Genomic DNA, 22,474 nt, shown 5'->3' on the forward strand with positions numbered 1-22,474 from the left:
GGTATATGTCCCATTATAAGTTATTATATTGTCATCCTGAATTATTAATCATTTTCCACTGAATGTGGTCAAAATCACTTCCCCAAAACCATATCACTCTACCTCTTCGGTATCACTAGGACCTTGATAGTTAACCTAAACATGTTCCTGGGACCTACCTGTCTTCTGAGAATATATTCTCATTTCCAGCAGCATATTAAACAAATTTCTCTAAGTGTTTTGACTTTTTATCAAATTTAAATCTATTTGAAACCCAAGTCAGTGTCTTTTCCTGACCCATACTTCCACAAACATCTCCTCCAGCTCCATGCCCTGCTTCTGTCAATCACATCATCATCCTTCCTGACACTCAAGGTAGAAACTCAACTCCTCCTTCCCTCTCACGCCCCAAATTCAGGCTCTGTTCCTCAAATATGTCTTCCCACCTCTATTCTTTTTCCCTCTAGCTCATCCTCCATACGGCGGCCACAAGAATTATCATTTATAAATATATTTATTCATCCATTCAACAAATATTTACGGAATGCTCCTTCAAGCACCACGCCAAGCCTGACATTCTCACCAGAGAAAAACAACTGAGAAGGTTCTGATCATGTCATACCTCTGCTCAAAAATTATTTGCTACCAATTTCCAAAAATGAACCTTCCTTAAAATCTAGTCCCAGAAGAGCCTCCCAATCTGGGCTCCTACCAATATCACCTCCCAATCCCTCACACACACACACACACACACACACACACACACACACACACACACGTACATTCGATGCCCTTCTGTTCCCCACACTGGCCAAGCCCTGGGCATATACCACATGCCTTTGTCCTGAGTCTTCTTCTCACTTCCCACTTCTAAGGGGCTGCATGTCCCCCAAAACCCAGAACATAACTTAACCATTGAGAGAAAGTTTCCCAACCCTCCCAGGGTGAGAATCTGTCCTTCCCCTGTGCTCTTAGAGGAAGGCAAACATAACCCTATTATAAATAGCATTTACAACAATATGTGAAGAAAATTGTTAGGGATCAAAAGGTGTGGGGTTTATTCAGAGCCTTGAGTAAACTGATAAAATTGTGTTCAAAATCTGAAAAGCTGGCTCAGTCAGTTAGGTGACTGCCTTTGGCTCAGGTCATGATCCCAGGGTCCTGGGATTGAGCCCCGCATCCGGCTCCCTACTCAGCAGGGTGCCTACTTCTCCATCTCCCTCTCCCTGCTACTCCCCCTGCTTGTGCGAGCTCTCTCTATCAAATAAATAAATAGCATCCTTTTTTAAAAAATTTTGAAAAGCTGAGGATAAGAAACTGAAATTTGGAGACACCCCTGCCCCTGGGACTTTCTGCCAAGAATGCTTTGTCAGATCATCACCAAAGGATGTACCCTCTCTCCTCTCGAGGGAGGGCTGTTTTTCCTCTCATGACCCAGAAATCCAGAAGTTTCTGGACCTAGAGGTGGGAATTCATCCTCCTTACTCCCCACTGCCATTCTCAAGCCAGTTTCTTCCCTTCTCCTTTGAAGCTCATGTTATCAGACTCTACCACCACTTCCCACCTGGTTGTTGCCAGCCTCTCTTCTCAGCCACTGACAACCTCAGTTTCTGGCACACTGGCTTCTGTTGTACCATCATAACCCCATCATCAATATTTGGTTTCCTCATCATCTCATGAATGATGCATGTATGCTGCCTTCCCTCCCAATATGATGGATAAAGTGCCCATATTCTTGTCAAAAAAAGCCCTTCCTCTGCATACCAGGCTTCTCCCCCCTCTTATCTTCCAAAATGCAGTGGTCATGAGTAATAGTTGACCAGTTGACCACCATCATGTTCTTGAAACATCTTCCTACTTGGTTTCCACGATGCTACATGGACCCGTTTTCCTCCCATGTCATTTGTCAACCTCCTTTTCAGATTCCCCTGATGGTTTCTGGGCTCCTTTCTCCATATGTCCCCAGGATGACATCAATGAGTTCTTTGGCCTCAAAGCTCATCTGTTTGCCAAATTTTAGCACTAACCTGACTCCTTCCCCAAAGACCAAACGCATATTATCCAACTGTCATCTCTGCATCATCATTTGTATGTCTACATCAAATTTTTCATGGCTCAAACAGAACTCTCCACTTTACTCCCTAAAATGCTCCTCTCCTGTCTTTTCCATCTCAAAGGCACCATTGTTCACCATATCACCCAATTTTAAAATCTCAAGACTATCTTCGATTCCTCCTGCTTCTTTACTTAATACATCCAGTTCATTATCTTCTCCCCACCCCCCCACACTGCCATTATATAACTTCTCTTCATCTCCACCCTAGTCCAAGACATCAACATCGATTCACTGGACCCCTGGATACCTGCTCACTGGTCTCCCTGTCTCCACTCACATCCTTACTATTCCTTCTCCACAAAAGACTCAGAGTGGTCATTTTTAAATATAACTAAAATTAAATCATTCCACTTCCAGTACCCCCAGTGCTCTGTGTTCCATTTGGGATGCAATGCAAATTCCTTACCTTGGCCTACAAAGCTCTCCTTGATCTAGCCCCTGCCTACCCTTTTGGTCTCAGCCAGTGTCACCCTCCCACCACTCACTGCAGAGCCTCTCTGGTCTTCCTCATCTTCTCAAGCCCAAAAAGTTGTTCCCATATTAGCGTTCTACAGCCTCTCCCTCTGCCTGGGATGCACTTTTCCCTGATTTCCACTTGAGTTGTTCCTTCCTATGAATCAGGATCCATCCTAAATATGAATTCTTCAATGAGACCTTCTATGACAACCTAGAGTAGCCTCCAATCACTACCACATCTCCCATTTCAATTCTATGCATGGCACCATCCCTGACTGATATATCCCATGATTTATTCATCTGTTTATTTTCTCCTAACCAATGAGAAGGTAGGTTCCATAAAAGCAGGGATCTCATTCATCACATTCTCTGTCCCCAGGCACTGGGATCAAAATCATTAGATAAATGAATGCTCCTGCAATAGCCACAGCAATTTCCCCAGGAATTCTTAGGGGAATTCTAAATGCCTATCCAGGGGGCCAATCACTTCTCCCATGTCTCTCTCTCTCTCTGACTTAAGTTTTCCCCATCTATAATGTGGGAATGATACACCTCCCTTGTAGGATGCAAGCACATGGAGCCATGACCATCCAGGATTCAGGCTTTATGAGGCAGCTAAGGCGAAACCTTATCTAATAGGAAAAGTCCACAGGGTCTAAACATACCAAATTCCAACTCAAGCCCTACTCTGCTTTCCCTCCTAACCTGCGTATGCATCCCGATCTGGTCCAGCATGTGCCTGTCCCCTCCATTCCCACCAGACAGGGCCAGGTCTCATCTGCACAGGATGCCACACCTGGGGCATCTTCCATCTGTAGATGCTGGAGGAAATTGCCCTTTAACAGATATATTCTCTTCCCTCAGAATGATTATAAATTAGATCCATGCTCCCCACATCCCCAACCCCCATCTCACTGGTCCCTTTATCTCTCTTTCCAGGGCCATTCCAATGATATTTCCCTTGGGAGGCAGGCCAGCCCCTGCCGGTGGGCTCACACGTGCACCCCCTTGTACCTCAAGGATCAGGGCCATTTATCTTACTACATGTTACTTATCCGGTATACCTCTGTCTCCCTTCCTGCATTGTGTTTCTTAAAGGTCAGAAGTAAGATTTTTAATTTCCAGTCAACTCCTGGCCCACATGTTGCCTACTTTGAAGACTGGCTACCATCAAGACCTAAGGCCAGACTTTCTTACCTTGTTCTGATCTCTTCCTGCCCTCCCTTCTCCCATCTGGAAGCTCTTGTAAGTCTCTGGCGCAGTTCATTTAACTAGGTTTCTGGGGAAAATAGAACGAGAAAGGTAAACTTGTAAAACATAATATATTGTAACTGATATCATTAATTTTGGGGGAAGTGGACAGTTGAATACATAGAAAACTGTTACCTACAGTTAAAAGAGAAGGTAGTAATTGCCAGTAATCCCCCAGAGGTCAAGGAGGGGTGGGTCTCTTGAAATTGGGGAGAAATATTTATTTACTAATTTCAAATGAATCTTTCTAGGCACAAATATACACAAATACTATACAATGAAACATCACTGCTATCCACATTGAAAATATGTGTAGGTAACATGCCAGGAAATTTTGAGGTTCTGACAAAAGGAGTTTTTGTTGAGCCGGAAACCCAATTAAAAAACAAGGGCTGGGGAATCCCTGGGTGGCGCAGTGGATTGGCGCCTGCCTTTGGCCCAGGGCGCGATCCTGGAGACCCGGGATCGAATCCCACATCAGGCTCCCGGTGCATGGAGCCTGCTTCTCCCTCTGCCTGTGTCTCTGCCTCTCTCTCTCTCTCTCTCTCTCTCTCTCTGTGACTATCATAAAATAAAATTAAAAAAAAAAAAAAAAAACGAGGGCTGTAACGTGTCTCCTTGGCATGGTGGGGGAATGCATCAAATGCTTTTAAGATCTGGGGAACAGGCCCCTTATGAGTGTGTTGTGTGGACATCCTCTGCCCAGCGAAGGTCTTGCCTTTGAGGTCCACCCTCATGCAGCACCACAGGAAAAACAGCTCTCCCCTTGCTGTTCTTGTTGTGTTTCTGTGATATCGTTGTGTATTTCAACATTTCAAGAGGGCAACTGATAAGGGAATTAGCCGAAGTTCTTAAAGGCAAAGCTGCATTGCTAAACAATTGTTTGCAGCAAAGTATGGCATAGTACAAAGAGCATGAGCTCAGGACAGTCCAGTTACTTCTTAGCTATGCGACCAGAAATAAGATACTTCATCTTCCTAATCTCTGTGTTCTCATCTATAAAATAGGGGCAATATCCTTGGATAGCCATGAGGATTTTTGTCATGAGATAATTCATATAAGGCATTGGGCACAAGGCCTCAGCACATGGGAAGAGCCCACTGGCTGGATTGTGGTCATCATCATGAATGCAGAACTGTGATATCTTCCAAAATGCCAAAACAACATTATGTGGTCTAGTTGTCAGGCTGGAGAAATTAACCAAATGTGTTATCAAAAATGGACATTGAGTTGAAGATCAGGGAAGAGATTGGAGCAGTGAGAAGTCAGATGATGGGCTCAGGGAGTCTTCTAACACAAATGCTGCCATACTGTTGTCTCCACATCTCACCCATCTCACCCCACTTTTCAGGTCCCAACAGCCCTGCTTATACCACCTGCTCACCAAAATGACACCCTCTGGGGATCATCCCCGAGCCCAGGTAGGTCTGATACATCTGTCTCCACCTGCAGACATGTGTGTGTTCGAATGCACATATACACACACAGCCCTGAGTAGAACACTGGTATAGTCCTTGGGATGAGAAAGTCTATGAACTACACACACGCATGCATAAACATGTGCATGCACACACACACATGTACACACATGCATACACAAATACCATATAACTCTCTAAAGTCACCAGCCATGTCTTCCCTGAAAATTTCAGCTATGATATGCCCTGTCCCCGCTGGGTTCTACTTCTCTTCTCAGGTCACTGTAGTCCTGGTCTAGAATGACTTAATGAGCAAACTTGGCCAAGAAGTCTTGCCAGATTCCCAGTAGAAATAATCTGGAGACTCGGGTATGCAAACAACTTTAAAAGGGACTCAGGGTGGAATTGGAGTCAGGAGAACTGATTTTAAAATCTAGCTTCATTTCTTTATGTCCAATCTTGAGCAATTTATTTAATCTCTCTGAACCTCCATTTTCTCACATCCTGTATGAGAAACATCCTGCCTCATGGAGGTTAGGAAGATCCAATTAATTCAGGCAAAAGTATTTCATGATCCAAAAAGATCTTTCTAACAGTCTGCTTTTGTTTTGAAGACCCTGAACTAATAGTGTAAATTCCTTTCTCTGGTTTATGACCAGTGCTCATTTTGGGAACAAGAATACCAAGTAACATTGGCACCCAAATTGAGCATTAGATGAACTCTAGAGAAAGCAACTGTGTCCTAGAGCTTTATTCAGAAATGACAAAGACCACAGAGAGAGACCTGTCTTGGGCTTGTCTGCTTTCCTTGGGGCGAAGGGGGGATGGGATGGGAGACTGGAGTTTAAGTTACCTTGCTTATTTGATTGATTGATTGATTGATTGATTGATTGATGAGAGACAGAGAGAGAGAGGCAGAGACACAGGCAGAGGGAGAAGCAGGGTCCCTGCAGGGAGCCCGATGCAGGACTCAATCCCAAGACCTTGGGATCACCACCTAAGCCAAAGGCTCTGTTCAACCACTGAGCAACCCAGGCAGCCCAAGTGTACCTAGTTTAGAAGTTTAGGATCATTTGCACCTGAGGAGTCCTCAGAAGGCCATGCCTGTGAAGGTATCCGCCTTCCAGGAAGAGTAAGAGTAAACACAGAGCTGCTTCTCCTCTGCCTCTCATAGCCACTCGCTCATCAGAAAGGCTAAAGTGGCAGATCCCATAGGCCAAACAGACTCAACAGTAACTGGGCCCAAAGGCCTATGGTAGGCAGCCTCTAAGATGGCCCCCAAAGATTCCCTCCTGGTATTCACATCCTCATGAAACACCCTCCCCTTGAGTATGAGCTGCATCTAGTGACTCACTTCCAACAAACAGAATATGGTAAAATGGTGGAATGTCACCTCGGAGATTGGTTTACAAAAACTGTGGTTTCCATCTTGAGTGTGCTCTCTTTCTCTCTCCTGTTCATTCTTTTTTAAAAAAAGATTTTACTTATTTATTCATGAGAAACACAGAGAGATAGAGGCAGAGACATAGGCAGAGGGAGGCAAGCTCCATGTAGGTAGCCCGATGTGGAACTCAATCCCGGAACTCTGGGATCATGCCCTGGGCCAAAGGCAGGCGCTCAACTGCTGAGCCACTCCTGTTCATTCTGAGGGAAGCCTGCTGCCATATTATGGAGAAGCCTGGTGGCCAACAGCCAACAAGGAAGAGAGACCTTTAGTTCAACAGCCTGTGAGAAACTTAATCTGGCCAATAACTGTGTGAGTGAGATTGGAAGCAGATCCTCTCTAGTTAAGCCTTCAGATGGGACCACAGCCCCAGCCATAGCCATGACTGCACCCTCGTGGAGAGACCTTGACACAGAGGCACAAAATTACATCACACCAGTCCATCCTGATGGATTGAAACTGCAAGATAACAGAGGTTTGTTTTAAACAACTGAGTCGAGGTAATTTGTTACACAGCAAGAGGTAACTGATACAAGGCCCTTCCCAGACACTCCAGGGAAATCACTGAGACCAAGACGGAATAGAGCTTCCTACCCTGCCAGCAGCAGGAGTGATTTCACTGCATCATCCCACTCCCATCCCTAGGGGACCGTGCAATTTCTACTAGAAGAAGGGAATATATCTAAGCAAAGAATTTATGGCTATAAGATGCCATAGAAATAAAGGCATCCTCCAAAAGCCAGTTTTGATGAGGCCATTTTGACACAGCAGAGGTAACAATGTGGCCGGAGGGTCAGGAATAGAGTGAGGGATGGAGCAAGGTGTGAAGATGGTGCTAGGGCACTTGCCTTACACAGTACTTGAGAGCTTTAGGAAGCTGAAATTATAGAGATTTCTTTTTAAGACCAGGTAAAAATGTCCTTGGCATCAGAATGGCTTTGTGAAAGCAGCCCGATCGAAATGTGAGGTTCTATCAGGGAACAATTTTATCCAACCCCACTATATAAATACTCTCTGGGCTTCACCTCAGTCCTGAAGACAGGGGGATTGCCACCAACCTTTCTTGCCTGCCTATGCATGCACAAGCCTGCACGCACGCACGCACGCACATACACACACATATAAAAGGGATCCAGGAGAAGGTTTCCTGAGGCCAAAAGCACAGGTCTGAAATGATGTGAGTTTCAAGGCCACCGGCTGCCTCATGTCCTGCTTGGATTTAGGCTGTTCTAATTCCACAGGCAGAAAGGCACCTGCCCAGAGGCTGGCATTTGTCCAGAACTCTAAGAGAGCGTGTCCTAGCGGGGGTCCCACGAGAGCTCCCCTTGTGGCTCATCAGCTCAGAACACAAGATGAAAACACGATTTATTGTGCCTGCTGGAAACGCAGAGCAACTTTGTCTTTGAATGGATCCCATTGGTTTACCGACGTTTTCTGTCTCTAAAACCACTGATGCATCAAAACCGAATGAGGACCATCTCCCATGGCCCCATACGGTTGTGTGGTCATCGTCCCCAGCAACGAGTGGCTGGTTACAAGTTGCCAGGATCCCCAACCCCTGCAGTTCTGAGCGATCCATTCAGCTCTGTTGGGGACAGTTCCCACCAGTCCAACATTCTAGCCCTCGTGTCTCTAGGCCTCTCCAAGCCTCAGTTTCCCCTCCATATAAAATTAAGGATTTGGGTCTCCAGTCTCTCCCATCCAGCTCTGTCCCCTTGTATATCTCTGGAACCGCCTGATACCCCATGCCCTAGGAACCAGAATGCACTCCGGTCTCCCAAAAGCCCACCAAATGAATTCCCTCTGAGCACAACTTCTGTGTTTGTACTAACCAAGAAAACACTGCAAGGCCTGACCTTCAAAACTCAGCTTGTTCTTTCTCGCTCCCTGCTGTGCATCGGAAAAAAAAAGCAAAGCTAACTTTTGCCCTCTAGGGTGGGAAATGCGAAAGGCGCAAGCACAGAGCTCTGCAGTTGGGACCACAGCAAACCCCTCCAGGCACGGAGCCCAGGATGCTGGCTCTGACCCTCTTTCCATCCACCGCTGGAAATTCGAGAAGCAGAAGGTGCCCAGACGGACTGTGCTTCTGCTCCCCTGCCAACTGCCGTAAACCTGTTTCTGTCCCGTCGGAGTTGCACCACAGAGCCAGAAATCTGGAAGAATTTAACACCCAGTCGGTTCAGACAGGAAAACATTGTTCAAAGTAAACACTGGAATCCCTCCCTCATCATCCAGGAATGTAGAGCCAGCAGGGCTGAGATCAACGGCTTCTCAGAAAAGCCATGGCTCTCGCTGCCCTGCTTGGGGCTGCGGCCCGAGCTCGGGGCCCTTTGCTGACCGCCAGGGGCAGGGCTGGGAGGCCAGCGCGGGCCTCGGGCCTCTGCCCTCCTGGGCGAAGGCGGGACCCGGCCGCGGCAACGACGGCCCTGTCCTGTCCCTGAACTTGGGAGAGGCTCGGGTGGCAAAAGTGCCCTTGGAAACTGAGAGGGGCTCGGGATGCTCCGGGATTTTCCATTTCCTCTGCCCGTGGCGGGCTGTGAAAGGGGCACTTTTCCTGGAGGAAGAAAGAAGGCTCTGTGCGCCCGGCGAGGGTGCAGCGTCTCTAACCAGAAGACGTGTGCGCTCCGTGGGCTGGGGCCACCAGCCTGCACCCTGCTTGGGCTGAGGCTTAACCAATTCCATCTCTCCAAAGCCCTGTGCCAGGTCCCCACCCCATCCCCTCTGGCCCTGGAGAAGCCACAGGAAGGACTGGCTTCAGCCAGGGGCTGCATAATAGATCCAAGAACAAGGTTACACATGAAATCACTTGTGTCACTGTGTCCCTCTGCCTCAAACTCTGTCTCCACTCCACCCATGGAGACGCAGGCTTGAACCAAGTTGTTAAAAATGCTCTGCTGATGTGTACGACGAAACCTGCAAGTTAGGGACAGTGCGAGGAGAGCAACACAGAGAGCTCTAGATGGCGACTTTGCTACCGAAGGCTCCACGAAGAGTTTAGGGGTCACAGCAGATCACGTGACAGCTTGTCTGTCCTTGACCCACTCCTCAGCTCCGAGGGACCCACAGAAGCAGTTTTTAATCCCCCCACTTAATACTGATTGAGTGCCTCCTACTGAGCCAGGTGAACGCCACCCCTGCTTTCAGGGGTGCATATAATCCAGACCAGAGGTTGTCAAGGGTGGTCCTGGGACCACAGCACTGCCAGGGGTGGTGGCATCACCTAGGAGCTTGTCAGCAATGTGATTTCTCCAGTCCTACCCTGGTCAACTGCATCAAAAACTGTGGGGTGGCACCCAGCCACTTGTACCCTAATGAGCCCTCAGCCAAAGCTGAAGTGCAAAGAAGTGTGAGAATCCCTGATGTGATCTGTTGTCACCTTACTGGATAACAGGGAAAAGATCAATTTAAAAGGTTAATGGTCAGGACTCCTGGGTGGCTCGGTGGTTGAGCATCTGCCTTCGGCAGGTCATGATCCCAGGGTCCCAGGATCGAGTTCCACATGGGGTCCCCCAAAGGGAGCCTGCTTCTCCCTCTGCCTGTGTCTCTGCCTCTCTCTGTGTGTCTCTCAAGAATAAAGAAAGCCTTTAAAAAATAAATAAAAATAAAAAATAAAAGGTTAATGGTCTGCTTCGGGGAAAGTCTTAGAAATGGTGTGTTAGGGCAGCCTGGGTGGCTCAGCGGTTTAGCACCGCCTTCAGCCCAGGGAGTGATCCTGGAGACCCGGGATCAAGTCCCACGTTGGGCTCCCTGCATGGAGCCTGCTTCTCCCTCTGCCTTCTCTCTCTGCCTCTCTCTCAATCTCTCTCTCTCTCTCTCTCTCTCTCTGTGTGTTTGTGTGTGTGTCTTCTGTGAATAAATAAATAAAATCTTTTAAAAAGAAAAGAAAGAAAAAGAAATGGTGTGTTAGCATGCTCCTAGATTCAAAACACCCATGCCAAACAAGTGGTGTCACTGGAAATTTTTGATTCCAGTTTCAGGAACACTGATTCCACATCAGTTTGGTCACTGGTGGGTCCCAAAACTTTATTTTGAAGGAGAGAGCCATTTCTCCAGTCATAAGCGATGAAGCTGGTGAGATCTATTACATGACAGCAACCACCCCGGCTCTGGAGAGGCTGTTTGCTCTGATGTCTTTGGGGCTCCCCCTCACCAGCTAATCCTCATTGCCCATCAAGGAGAGGATACAACCAGACTTTCCAATTGAGTTGATTTTTTAAATAAACTGACCAACTGATGAAGTTAAATTTTGTTCATCTGTTCAACAAATTTCTTCCAAGTTGCCAAAGTCAATTATCTACTTTGTATTAGTATCAAGCTTGTCTGACCTACTGGCAGCAATAGATCCCGCTGGCCACCCTCAAAACTTCCTCTTCTCTCTCCTGGCTTCACCCCCTCACTGCCCGCAGTTTCGGGCTCCTTGCCAGATCCTGCTCCTCTACTCTACTTTTAATGTGAGAAAGCCCAGTGCTCTATCCTGGGTGCCCTTCTCTTCCCCATCTGCACACCCTCCCAATCTAACACCATCACTGTGCCACGATTCCCTCATGTGTGTCTCCAGGCCCCCTTCCCTCAACTCCAGGTTCATATATGGGACCCCCTGCCAGACATCAATTCTCAGATGTTTTATGGGTGTCTCAGAGCTACACTAAGGCTACACACACACACACACACACACACACACACCAGGACCTGCTCCTCCACTGGTCTTCCCCATTTCATTAAACACCACCACAAACAAACCTTTTGCCAAAAAAAACAGGGAGTCTTTCTTCTCCTCCCCTGCATCCTTAAGATTCAATGTATCATCAAGTCAAGTCAACTCAGCTTGTAGAAATATCCGGAATCCATTGTTTTGTCTCCATGCTATCATGATGACAACTGCTATTACTAATAATAATAATTCATAGAGTTGTGCCCATGTTTTACATGTATTAACTCATTAAGCAGTCCCAACAAATCTACGAGTTAAGTGCTACTATTATGCCCTCTTACAGAGGGTAAAATGAAGGCCCGGAGAGGTTCAATGACTTGCTTAAAGCCATACCTCATGTGGCGGACCCAGGATTTCAACGTGGGCACCAGGATCCACGTGATTAAACATTTGCAGTGCTACCTCCACACCCACCAGGATACTCACATGGCCTCCAAACTGGCTCCCTGCTTCTATCCCTGTCTCCATACAATTTATTTTATACACACAGCAGTCAGAGCAGTCTTTCTAAAATATGTACCAGTATTCACATCCCTCCTAGACCATTTCCACATAGCCCTTGGAATGAAATCCAAACTCCTATGAAGTTTCCCTCTCTTTCTCCCTTCCTGCTTCAATCACATTGCCCTTCTCTCTGTCCTCAAACTCATCAAATTCTAGCTACTCCCTCTACTTGCAATGGTCTTCCCCGCACATTCTCCCATAGCTGGCTTCTGATCATTTAGACCTTAGCTCAGCGACACCTTGACAGAAAGGCTTTCCCTAGCTTTCAATCTGAACTAGCCCTTCAATCCAACTCCATCCTATTACCTTATTTCCATTAAAGAATTTATCACCATTTGAAATTATCTTAAATTTGTTTGTTTACAATTTATTTTCTGCCTGCCTTCTGAGAATTTCAGTTCCGTGGGACAAAGGAGCTTGTCTGTCTCTTCCCACATATATCCCAGGACCTGAAACTGTATAAACACTCACTGAAAAAGGTTAATACAGCAGATCCCTACCTTCTGGGTGTTACCATTGGCAGTCCCACTATAGTACAAGGGGGTTTATGACAAAGGGAGACACAAGGTATCATGAAAACTTCAGGGGTGACTCACCCAGCCTACGAAGGTCAGGATGACATCTGGGGGCAGATCCAAATTCATTTCATTTCAACAAACAGTTATTCTGGGGATCAGACTTGCCCATTATAGAGATAGATGAGTGATCTACTTTCCTAGTGCCAGAATCACCTAGAGAGCCTGGTAAAATCCAGATTGTCAGGTGCCAGCCCCAGAGTTTCTGGTTCAATAGATCTGGGCTGGTGTCAGAATTCTCAAATCTAACAAGTTTCCAGATGAAGCTGGTGTTGCCAACTGGGGGAAATTTCCCCAACTGGGGAAATTATGAGAAACTGAACCAAATTAATGAACATTGGGAACAGAACATGGCCACATTTAAGTATAGGGCTGAAGGAGTAAGAAGGGTCTAGAATGGTGTTCAGCTCTCTGAGTAGGGGGTAGACATAAGCAACAGAGAGAGAGAGAGAGAGAGAGAGAGAGAGAGAGAGAGAAGGCTTGGGTAGAATCTGCTTTGTTTCATTCAGAGCATTATAGAAAAGCCAGATAGTCAAGTCCAGTGAGCAACTGTCCATATGAACCTGGTATCCAAGAAGATGTTCACGGTTATACAGATTTGGCAAAAGATAAGGCCAAAGATTAAATTGAGAACAAGGATGAGAACTGAACCATGGGGAAAAAATCAACATATAAGGAATGGAGGCAAAGAAGACTGTGGTATATAGATACATATTTTTTTAAATAGGTCTTTGTCCCTTATTCCTGGCACAAAGCTCCTGAAACCTTTGGAATTCACTGTCTCTTGTATGCTCATGAGATGGCTCATAGAGAAGCTCTAGATAGCTTTTTTTAAAGATTTTTTATTTATTTATTTATTAATAGAGACACAGAGAGAGAGAGAGAAGAGGCAGAGACACAGGCAGAGGGAGAAGCAGGCTCCATGAAGGGAGCCCAACACGGGACTCGATCCCGGGACTCCAGGATCACACCCCAGCCTGCAGGCAGCACTAAACTGCTGCGCCACCGGGGCTGCCCTCTAGATAGCTTTAGGATGGCAGCTGGTGGGCAGAAAGACTAACTAGGTAATTAGAAGGTTGACACACTCAGCCCCATCCCAAACTCCATGAAAGGGAGAAGGGCTGGCCGTTGAGTTCAATCATTAGATGGTCATTGATCTAATCAATCATGGCTACAAAATGAAATCTCTATGAAAATCCCCAAGTGATGGGGTTCAGGGAACTTCTATGTTTGTTAATGCATCTATGTGCTGGAAAGGTGATATGCCTGGAAGAGACGTGGAAGCTCTGTGCCACCCTCCTCTCTTCCATGTGGCTATTCCTGACTGTATCCTATATAAACTGGGAAACATAAATAAAGCATTTTCTTGAGTTATATAAGTCATCCTTGCAAATTATCCAACCAGATGAAGGGGTTGTGGGAAATCTCACATTTATAGCCAGTTAGCCTGATGTACAGTTGGTCCCTGGGACTTGAAACTGGCATCTAAAATCGGGCAGTCCATTAAAGTTGATGTCAGGAACACACCTATGAGAACAATTCTATAAAATGACAGGGTAAAAGCCAGAATTTGGAGAGCTATGGAGTTAAATGGGAAAGAGGAAATTCAGGATAAGGAATGTAATGACAAATCACAAATGGAGGCCCGTGTGTGGCAGCACTGCCTCAGGATGACACATACTTCATTCATGCTTCATCTCATTTATTCCCTACCATAAACCTATGAGAATAAATCACCACTCTGGAAAGAGAGAAATAGCCTCAAAAAAAACAGGCGATTTTCTCAAAGTCCTACATTGAGTAAATGATGAGGTTAGAAATCAAAACCAAGGGAGTACCTGGTTGGCTTAGTCAGTAAAGCATGGGACTCTTGAACTCAGGGTCATGAGTTCAAGCCCCACATTGGACATAGAGCCTCCTTTAAGTAAAGTAATTCATATTTTTAAGAAAAAAATTCAAAACCAAGTCAATCGTATTCCTAAAACTAGTGTTCTTAACTAATATGCCATGATTGCATATGTAGAAAACCAAACTAAGCTACAAATAAACTATCAGCATTAGTGAGTTTAACAAGGCTATTGGATACAAAGACAGCATACCAAAATCATTTGCATTTCTAAACATCAGCCACAAACATGATATAAAATGTCTAAGAAGATACCCTGTTTCAAAGATATCGAAGTTAGGAATAAATCTAACAAAAGATGCATAAGTCCTCTATGAAAAATTATACCTTATTGAAAAAAACATGTTCAGACATCTATATAAATGAAAGGAGGTACTATGTTCATTGTAAAGAATGTCAATTCTCCTAAAATGGGCCATAGGTTTAGTATAATCTCAAACAGAATCTCAACAGGATTGTTTGTAGAAACAGGCTGATTTTAAAGTTTATTTCAATATAGAATGAGCGAAGGATAGAGAAGGTAATCTCAAAGATGAACAAACTTGAGGAATGTGTTACACTGAATTTCAAAACTGATAAAGCCAGAATAATTAAGACAATGTAGAACTGGTGCAAAAATGGATAAATAGACAATCGTATAGAATAGAAAGCTCAGAAAAGACCCACCTAATGGCTCTGCAGAGCAGTTTGTGAAGGATGGTATCTTCATTAAATGGTGCTAGATCACTTGATATCCATCTGGAAAAATAATTGCCTTCTCATAATACCCAAAAACACAAGTCCCGGTGGGTCCTACCTCTAACTATTAGAAGACAATAAAGCTTCTAGAAGATAATAGGAGAAAATATCTTATGCCCTCAAGGTAGAAAAAGATTTCTTGAAGTTAAGAATTTCTGTTCACTGGAAGACACCATTAAGAGAATGAAAAACAAGCCTCTAAGAAGCTTATGGTTCTCCATATAACTAAAAAGGGCTTGTATGTAGATTATATTTTTTACAAATTTTTAGGGGCACCTGGCCGGCTCAGTTGGTGGAACATGTGACTCTTGGTCTCGGGGTTGTGAGTTCAAGCCCCACCTTGGGTACAGAGAATACTTAAAAATAAAATCCTAAAAAAAAATTTTTTTTAAAGAATTAAAATTTAAAATAGTCAATAAGAAAAAGACACTTGAAACTTGAAAAAAAAATAAGAAAAAGACAGAAACAGAAAGTTAATGGAGAAACTTGAATAGTCTCATTACAAAAGACAATATCCAAATGGCACAATAAACAAATGAGAAGGTACTCAACCCACAGGAAATGTGCATTAATATCACAATGAGATACCACTATACCTCTCTGAGAATGGCTACAATTTTTTAAACTGACAATACCAAGTGGAGGAAAGATGTAGAGCTTGCAACACCACCAGTGGGAATGTAAACTGAACACAATTTGACGTCATCTACTAAAGCAGACATGCGGCCACTCTTCAACTTAGCAATTGCACACCCAGGTCCAGAAACGTGTAGCATGCAAATGCATAGTCAAAAGAGTTTCCAGGGATCCCTGGGTGGCGCAGCGGTTTAGTGCCTGCCTTTGGCCCAGGGCGCGATCCTGGAGACCCCTGATCGAATCCCACGTCGGGCTCCCGGTACATGGAGCCTGCTTCTCCCTCTGCCTATATCTCTGCCTCTGTGTGTGTGTGTGTGTGTGTGTGTGTGTGTGACTATCATAAATAAATAAAAATTTTTAAAAAAAAACAAAAGAGTTTCCAATTGTGATACTTAGGATGGCCAAAAATTGAAAATAACCCAAAAACCCAACTAGAGTAAAACGGATAAATACACAATGGTGCATCCATCGAACAGAACGTTATGCAGCAACAGAAAGAAGGGATACCTGGGTGCAACCATATGAATGAATCTCACGAGCATAATAGTGAATGAAAGAAGTCCGGCAAAATACCGTGTTTAGGGATCCCTGGGTGGCGCAGCGGTTTGGCGCCTGCCTTTGGCCCAGGGCGCGATCCTGGAGACCCGGGATCGAATCCCACGTCGGGCTCCCGGTGCATGGAGCCTGCTTCTCCCTCTGCCTGTGTCTCTGCCTCTCTCTCTCTCTCTCTATGTCTATCATGAATAAATAAATAAAAATCTTTTAAAAAAAATACGGTGTTTAGGAATACACTTACTCTGTGAAAACGACGGGCATAATGACTTCAAAATCAGAATAGTAGTTACTTCTGAGGATTAAAGAAGAGGTAAATAATGGGAGAGGATGGGCTGGGAGAGGGGATTAGGGGTCCTGGGGTGGCAGTGTCCTACCTCTTGACAAGGATGGCTGTTACCAGGTGTCCACTTGTAATAAGTCACAGAGATATAAGCTGTATGGCTTTGTGCACTTGACATATATTTCAAACTTTTTTAAATAATTAAGATACAAGGATGATAAGGGAGGGGGTTAGGAGGGGTGGGCAGAAATGGAACAGTAGTTGTTCAAAAAGGGGTGGGATGGGGGGTGAGTGTAGGGGGCTGTGTGTGTGCACTTGTGAGATTCACTTTAGCATCAGTGAAGAGACTCATACAGAGAATGGGGGCACCAGAGGATACAGAGGATTGGACGTAGTGGATAAACAAGGGGCCACGGGGTGATTCTTCATGACTGTGAGTAAAATAATGGATCATGAGGCCAGAGAACACATTAGCAAAAGAACATGGGGCCTGGAAAAGGAGCGCAGGTGGCCTGCACCAATCAAAGAAGTCCTGGCCATCAGCCAGTGACTTTTAGACTAGAATTAACAAATTGCCCCTTGTCTCCCTAAGGCCAAAAGAAAACATCTAAAACTAGAACAAAATCATTCTTTCCCATATTTCTAAAAACCTTAAAAATTATAAAGGTAAGGGGCACCTGGGTGGCTCAGTCCGTTAAGCATCTACCTTCAGCTCAGGTCATCCTGGGATCAAGCCCTACATTGGGCTCCCTGTTTGGTGGAGAGTCTGCTTCTCCCTCTGACCCTCCTGCTTGTGCTCCCTCTTCCTCTAGCTCTCTGTCTCAAATAAATAAATAAAATATTTTTAAAAATTATAAAGGTAAAATAAACATTTATTTTAGAGATAAACAATGAAAATTGAAAATGAAAGTAGGCCAAGAATTTCTCAGACAGCAGGCCTGACCTGCTGCACATTCCTGTCATCTGGCTGCAACCAGGCACTCAATGCCACCTGGCAAAACTTTTCTTTCTATCTCGCTGATTTCCTGGCACTTTCCACAAGCCCCAACCTCTGTGCAGCCGTTGGTTCTACTGCCCACCTTCTCTCTCTGTAGTGGGGTCCCCATCGTGCCATTTATTACAGGTCATGAACATGATGTTGGTCCATTCAACTTAAAATACCTCCTCCTAGACACCTTCCTCGGAGCCTGTCCTTCTACCTGCCTGTGTGTCCTGTCTTTAGATATATGGTGACCTGGGGAAAATTAAGACTGGGGAAGTCCCATGAGATCCTGGAGAAGAACCAGAGCTCTGGGCCAGCTAGGGGCCAGTAGCTAGGAGAGAAGTCTGAGCTGAGATGCACAGGCGGGCTGAAGTTTGAATAATAAAGGACCAATTCAGGAGCCAGTAAGTGACATTAAGAGGATCAGAGGTCATACAGGGGCCAGGCACCAGGGACCCAATGCCATGTAGTACGACATGGGAGTTCAGAGCTTGATCACTGGTGTCAGATGGTGTTAGGTTCAAGTCATGGACATGGCTAACCAGCAGTATAACTTTGGACTGCTTACTGACCTCTTTTGCCCTCATATTTCTCTGGGAAAGTGGGTACTGGAGAGACATAGGGATGGAGATGAGCATGGGGCTGGGGTTAGGGATGAGGATAGGCACAGAGTTGGAGATGGGGATGAGCATGGAGATGAGCATGGGGATAAGCATAAGGATAAGTATGGAGAGAGTGAAGGGATAGAGATGGATACAGAGCTGGCGATGGAGATGGGGATGAGCATGGAGATGAGCATGGAGATGAGCATGGGGATAGACATGGGGAGAGTGAAGGGATAGAGATGGGTACAGAGTTGGAGATGACATGGAGACAGAGATGAAGATGGGCCTAGGAAGGGGCTAAGACCCATGAGTCAGGCAAGCCTTCAAGTGTGAGAAACTAATACATCTATGTTCTCAAAGATCTTGAGCCTGTCAAAGACTGAGACCAGCTAGCCTAGGCTTGGTCCTGGCAGGAGTGAAACAAGGAAATGAACTTGGACATGCACATGAGCAATAACATCAACCTCACTGAGTGTTTGAGCCTTTCCAAAACTTGCTTCTGTCCCTCCTTTGCAGGTGGGTAGATGCTGGGGGCATTTGCCATCTCAAAGCTTGATAAAAAGTTCTGGGAGGAGAGAAGTTGGTGCAGACATCCGCTTCTCCTCCCACCTTTAGTTCCATCCTCCTCAGCCTCTCCCATCCAGCCTCACTCTCTGCCTCCCCCCAGCATTTTCCAAGAGTCCCTGTTCCCTGCCCCTCCTCTTCTGCGTTCAAACAGCCCCATGTCTCCCCGCCTCTGAAAAATTCTTCCCTTGACCCCAAGCTTCCCTGACTTTTATTTTTCTCCTTTTCTCAGCCAAAATTCCCCAGGGAGTGGCCTGTACCAGCTGCTACTCTTTTCCTCACTCCCCGCGGCCCTGCAGCCTGACGTCCATCCTCACAGCTCCACAACAGCCACTGGGCAAGAAGGAACCCATGGGGTGACAAATAAGCAGAAGGCACAGCGAGGGGGCCTTCAGAATGTTGGGGTGGGCAGGCATCCACACACAGAGGCACGCAGGCACACAGGCAGGCACACACATGCACACACGCACACATGCACACAGACACATGCATACATATGCATATGCACACAGACGCACACACATATATAGAGATCCTCACAGGGACACCAATACACAACACATGCATACACACATATAGAAAGACACACAGACATTTGCAAAGACACACAGATGCACAAGACCCACACACAGACACAGACACAAACACATATACATACACACAGGGGCATGCACACACATAAACATGCATATACTCAGATGCTCAAACAGATACAGATACACAGGGACACAGACAAACACCTATGCCAACATAAAAACACCAGAACTCACAAGTACACACAGAAACATTACAAACACATACATGCACATATACACACACAGGCACACAAACATACACACACATAGGTACATATACAAAAATACACAAACACACATATACACACAGGCATATACACACATAAGCCAACATACAGTCATACTCACAGGCACACAGAGACACATACACACATTGACAACTGATTCCAATAAGGCCTCCAAGGGGCTCTTACTTAGACTAGAGGGAATGAGCAGGGAAGCCTGGGGCCATCCATTGCTCAGCCTGGTGAGTCCAGGCTCCTCATGGCGGTGGCAGCAATAGGGCAAAGCAAGGCTGCTGGAATTGCTACACCCACAGCAGACGGGGGCTTTGTGGGATCTGGGGAGGAAGCCACCAGCGTGCCTTGCACAAGTCCCAGCCGCCAGCCCTTGGAAGACATCCCAGATAACATCTGCTAAAACAGAGGGAGGGAAGTGCTCCGAAGTCTGAATCTCAACCCAAGAACTCTGGCTTCCCTTGTGCTTGCATCTCTGATGGACTCAGTGTAGCTCAAGCAGGTGCAAAACCAGAGTGGCTTCTGGGGCTGTGACCACGACAAACACCACCATAAGGCTGGCGCCACCAGAGGCCCCTCTTCTACTCACTACCCCATCTACACCACAGTACCTGCATTAATCATACAGTTTACTGAGTGGTGTTTTTTTTTTTTTTTTTTTAAGATTTTACTTATTTGAGAGAGAGAGAGCACATTGAGCAGGGGCAAAGGGAGAGGGAGAAGCAGAGTCCCCCACTGAGCAGGGAGCCAGACACAGGACTTGATCCCAGGACCCTGAGATCATGACCTGAGCTGAAGGCAGGGGCTTGACCAACTGAGCCACCCAGGCACCCACTGAGTGTTATTTTATTTAATGTCTTCTTTTATACTCTCTTCTTTTTATTTTTTCTTCTTATTTATAAATAAGCAACTTGAATATTCACTTTTTTAATCCATAATGCACATGGCTATTGATCTTTTTACCTATAGGTTCCTATAGGTTCTTAATAGTGAAGGCATTTACCAATCCTAGCTCAATATTCTCTTGACACTGAGCTCTGCCCAGAAGCCGTGTGTCTCTGGGGAGACATGACACACGATCCCCTGCCCCTGCCTCCCAGAAAACATGATTATATTGTGTGAGTCTATTTTGTTTACCTATTTAAATAAAATTGTCGCCCTGACAGCAAAGCAGAATCACCAGACTGGTTTGTTTCTGGTTTTGTTTTTTTAATGTACTCACACTCAAGCCCTCTGCAAACAAAGTTAATCAGGATCTGGGTGGTGGGGGTTGGATGTCCTCAGGAGGCGTGAGACCAGAATTGGGAGCCACTCGAGGAAAAGATGGCCTGACACCCTGGGATTCCTCAAACCAACAGAAGTCTCCCGTGAAGGACGTGCCCAGCTGGTAGCTGTGTGTGTGTGTGCGTGTGTGTGTGTGTGTGTGTGTGTGTGTGTGTGTGTGTGTGTGTTTTCACTTCCACCCTGGACTCTCCCCATCGGGGGCACCTACTGTTCCACCCAGACTCTTACCTGAGAGGTCTCCATGATTCCTCATGCTTCCTCCGGTATCTTGGTGGTTCTCCTGACCAGTGCTTATATTTTGTTGGCAAATGTCCCCCTAGTCCTCGATGCCACCTCCTGGTTGGTCTTCTCACTGCTGCCGGCCATCCTCTCTCTTGGCCCCCTTCTGGTGGTCCAGGAGCCTGACGCAGGGTAAATGGGGGCATTGTGACATCAGCAGTCACCATGCCCACCACCCATGAATCTTCTGTCCATGTTCTCTTCCTCCTTGGGGAGCCAGGTAGGCCTCAAACCCTGGTGCTGGAATAACACTTCCTGCCCCTTTAGTGAATACTTACTATGTGCTGGGCCTTCAGTCTGGGATCTCTGATGGCAGAGGAGCAAATGAGATGTTGATTTTATTCATGTTAACACACCCTTGTTCTGTACCACACCTGGCCAGGTACAGAGATGGATGAGACCAGTGGTCCACTTCCTTAGTGCCAGGATCACCTAGAGAGCTTATTAAGGCACAGTTTATTGGTCCCAGGCTGGAGTTTCTGATTCAGTGCCTGAAGGGTAGAGCCCAAGAATTCACCTTTCTGGCAAGCTCCTTACAGCATTCTTCTGAAACAAAATGCTCTTTGGATGACCAAGAGAGAGAATTGCTATCACCTAGAAGCTGTTTGGAATCAGCCGCTTCCCCCTCCACTCCAGTGACCTGTCCACGTTTACAGTGGGGCATGTGTGCAGCTTCTAACCTCACCTGTGACCCCCAACTCAGAAAGATCCTCCAAGATTCAAGGAGGACAGGCACAGAGCCAGCTGGGAAACATGATGGTGTCAGTGCAGGTGTCAACTTGGGACAGCACCCTGAAGCCAGGCTGGATTTGTCTGTTACAGAGTCATCTGGCCCTACTGGTAATTGCTCTGATGTGTCTTCTCCCTGCCTATGACATGAGCCCACCTTTCCTGACTGCCCACAGGCCAGAGCCCCACTCAGATCCTTGTCACCTTGTTCTGTCCTTGCCATCCTCTCCAGACACCAGGTCTTTGCATCCATTCCCAGTCCATAACTCCCATGTCAGTGGGGCCATGGGTCCAGCCTCCTCAGTCATCATGGAGGATACTCTAAACAAAGATGGAGCATCCCTGGCCTGGCTGTTTGGATATGCTGTAGGACATGCATGAGCAAGAAAGGAAACGAGGTGTGAGAAAGTTCCATCCTTTCTCTTGAGAAGTCTAGAGAAGACTGTGGACATCTTTGTATGCAAAGGTCAGGGGCAGGGATAGGTTTGGAGTGTGGGGGACAGGTAGGTGACCTACGCCATGGTTTCACAAGACCCTTCAAAGATGAAACTTCTAAAACCTTTGGCAGCTTGAAGGGATTGCTTGAGCTACTTATAGGCCCAGCACTGCAGGTAATAAGGGCTGAAGCTCAGCTGGGAGCCAGACCCCTGG

General features: G+C 46.1%; 1 protein-coding gene across 1 annotated transcript in view; it reads right to left on the reverse strand.

Moving 5' to 3' along the window:
- Positions 1-22,474, reverse strand: part of CDRT4 (CMT1A duplicated region transcript 4) — a 42,418-nt gene that overhangs the window by 14,371 nt on the left and 5,573 nt on the right. The window contains exons 2-3 of the mRNA XM_072730400.1: positions 21,044-21,216; positions 3,749-3,830 (exon numbers count right to left, since the gene is read on the reverse strand). Coding sequence (XP_072586501.1) covers positions 3,749-3,818 — 70 coding nt within the window. The 5' untranslated portion in view covers positions 3,819-3,830; positions 21,044-21,216. The remainder of the gene's footprint in view (positions 1-3,748; positions 3,831-21,043; positions 21,217-22,474) is intronic.

The sequence above is a fragment of the Vulpes vulpes genome, chromosome 12, assembly GCF_048418805.1.
Source record: "Vulpes vulpes isolate BD-2025 chromosome 12, VulVul3, whole genome shotgun sequence".
In the NCBI taxonomy this organism is placed as follows: Eukaryota; Metazoa; Chordata; class Mammalia; order Carnivora; family Canidae; genus Vulpes; species Vulpes vulpes.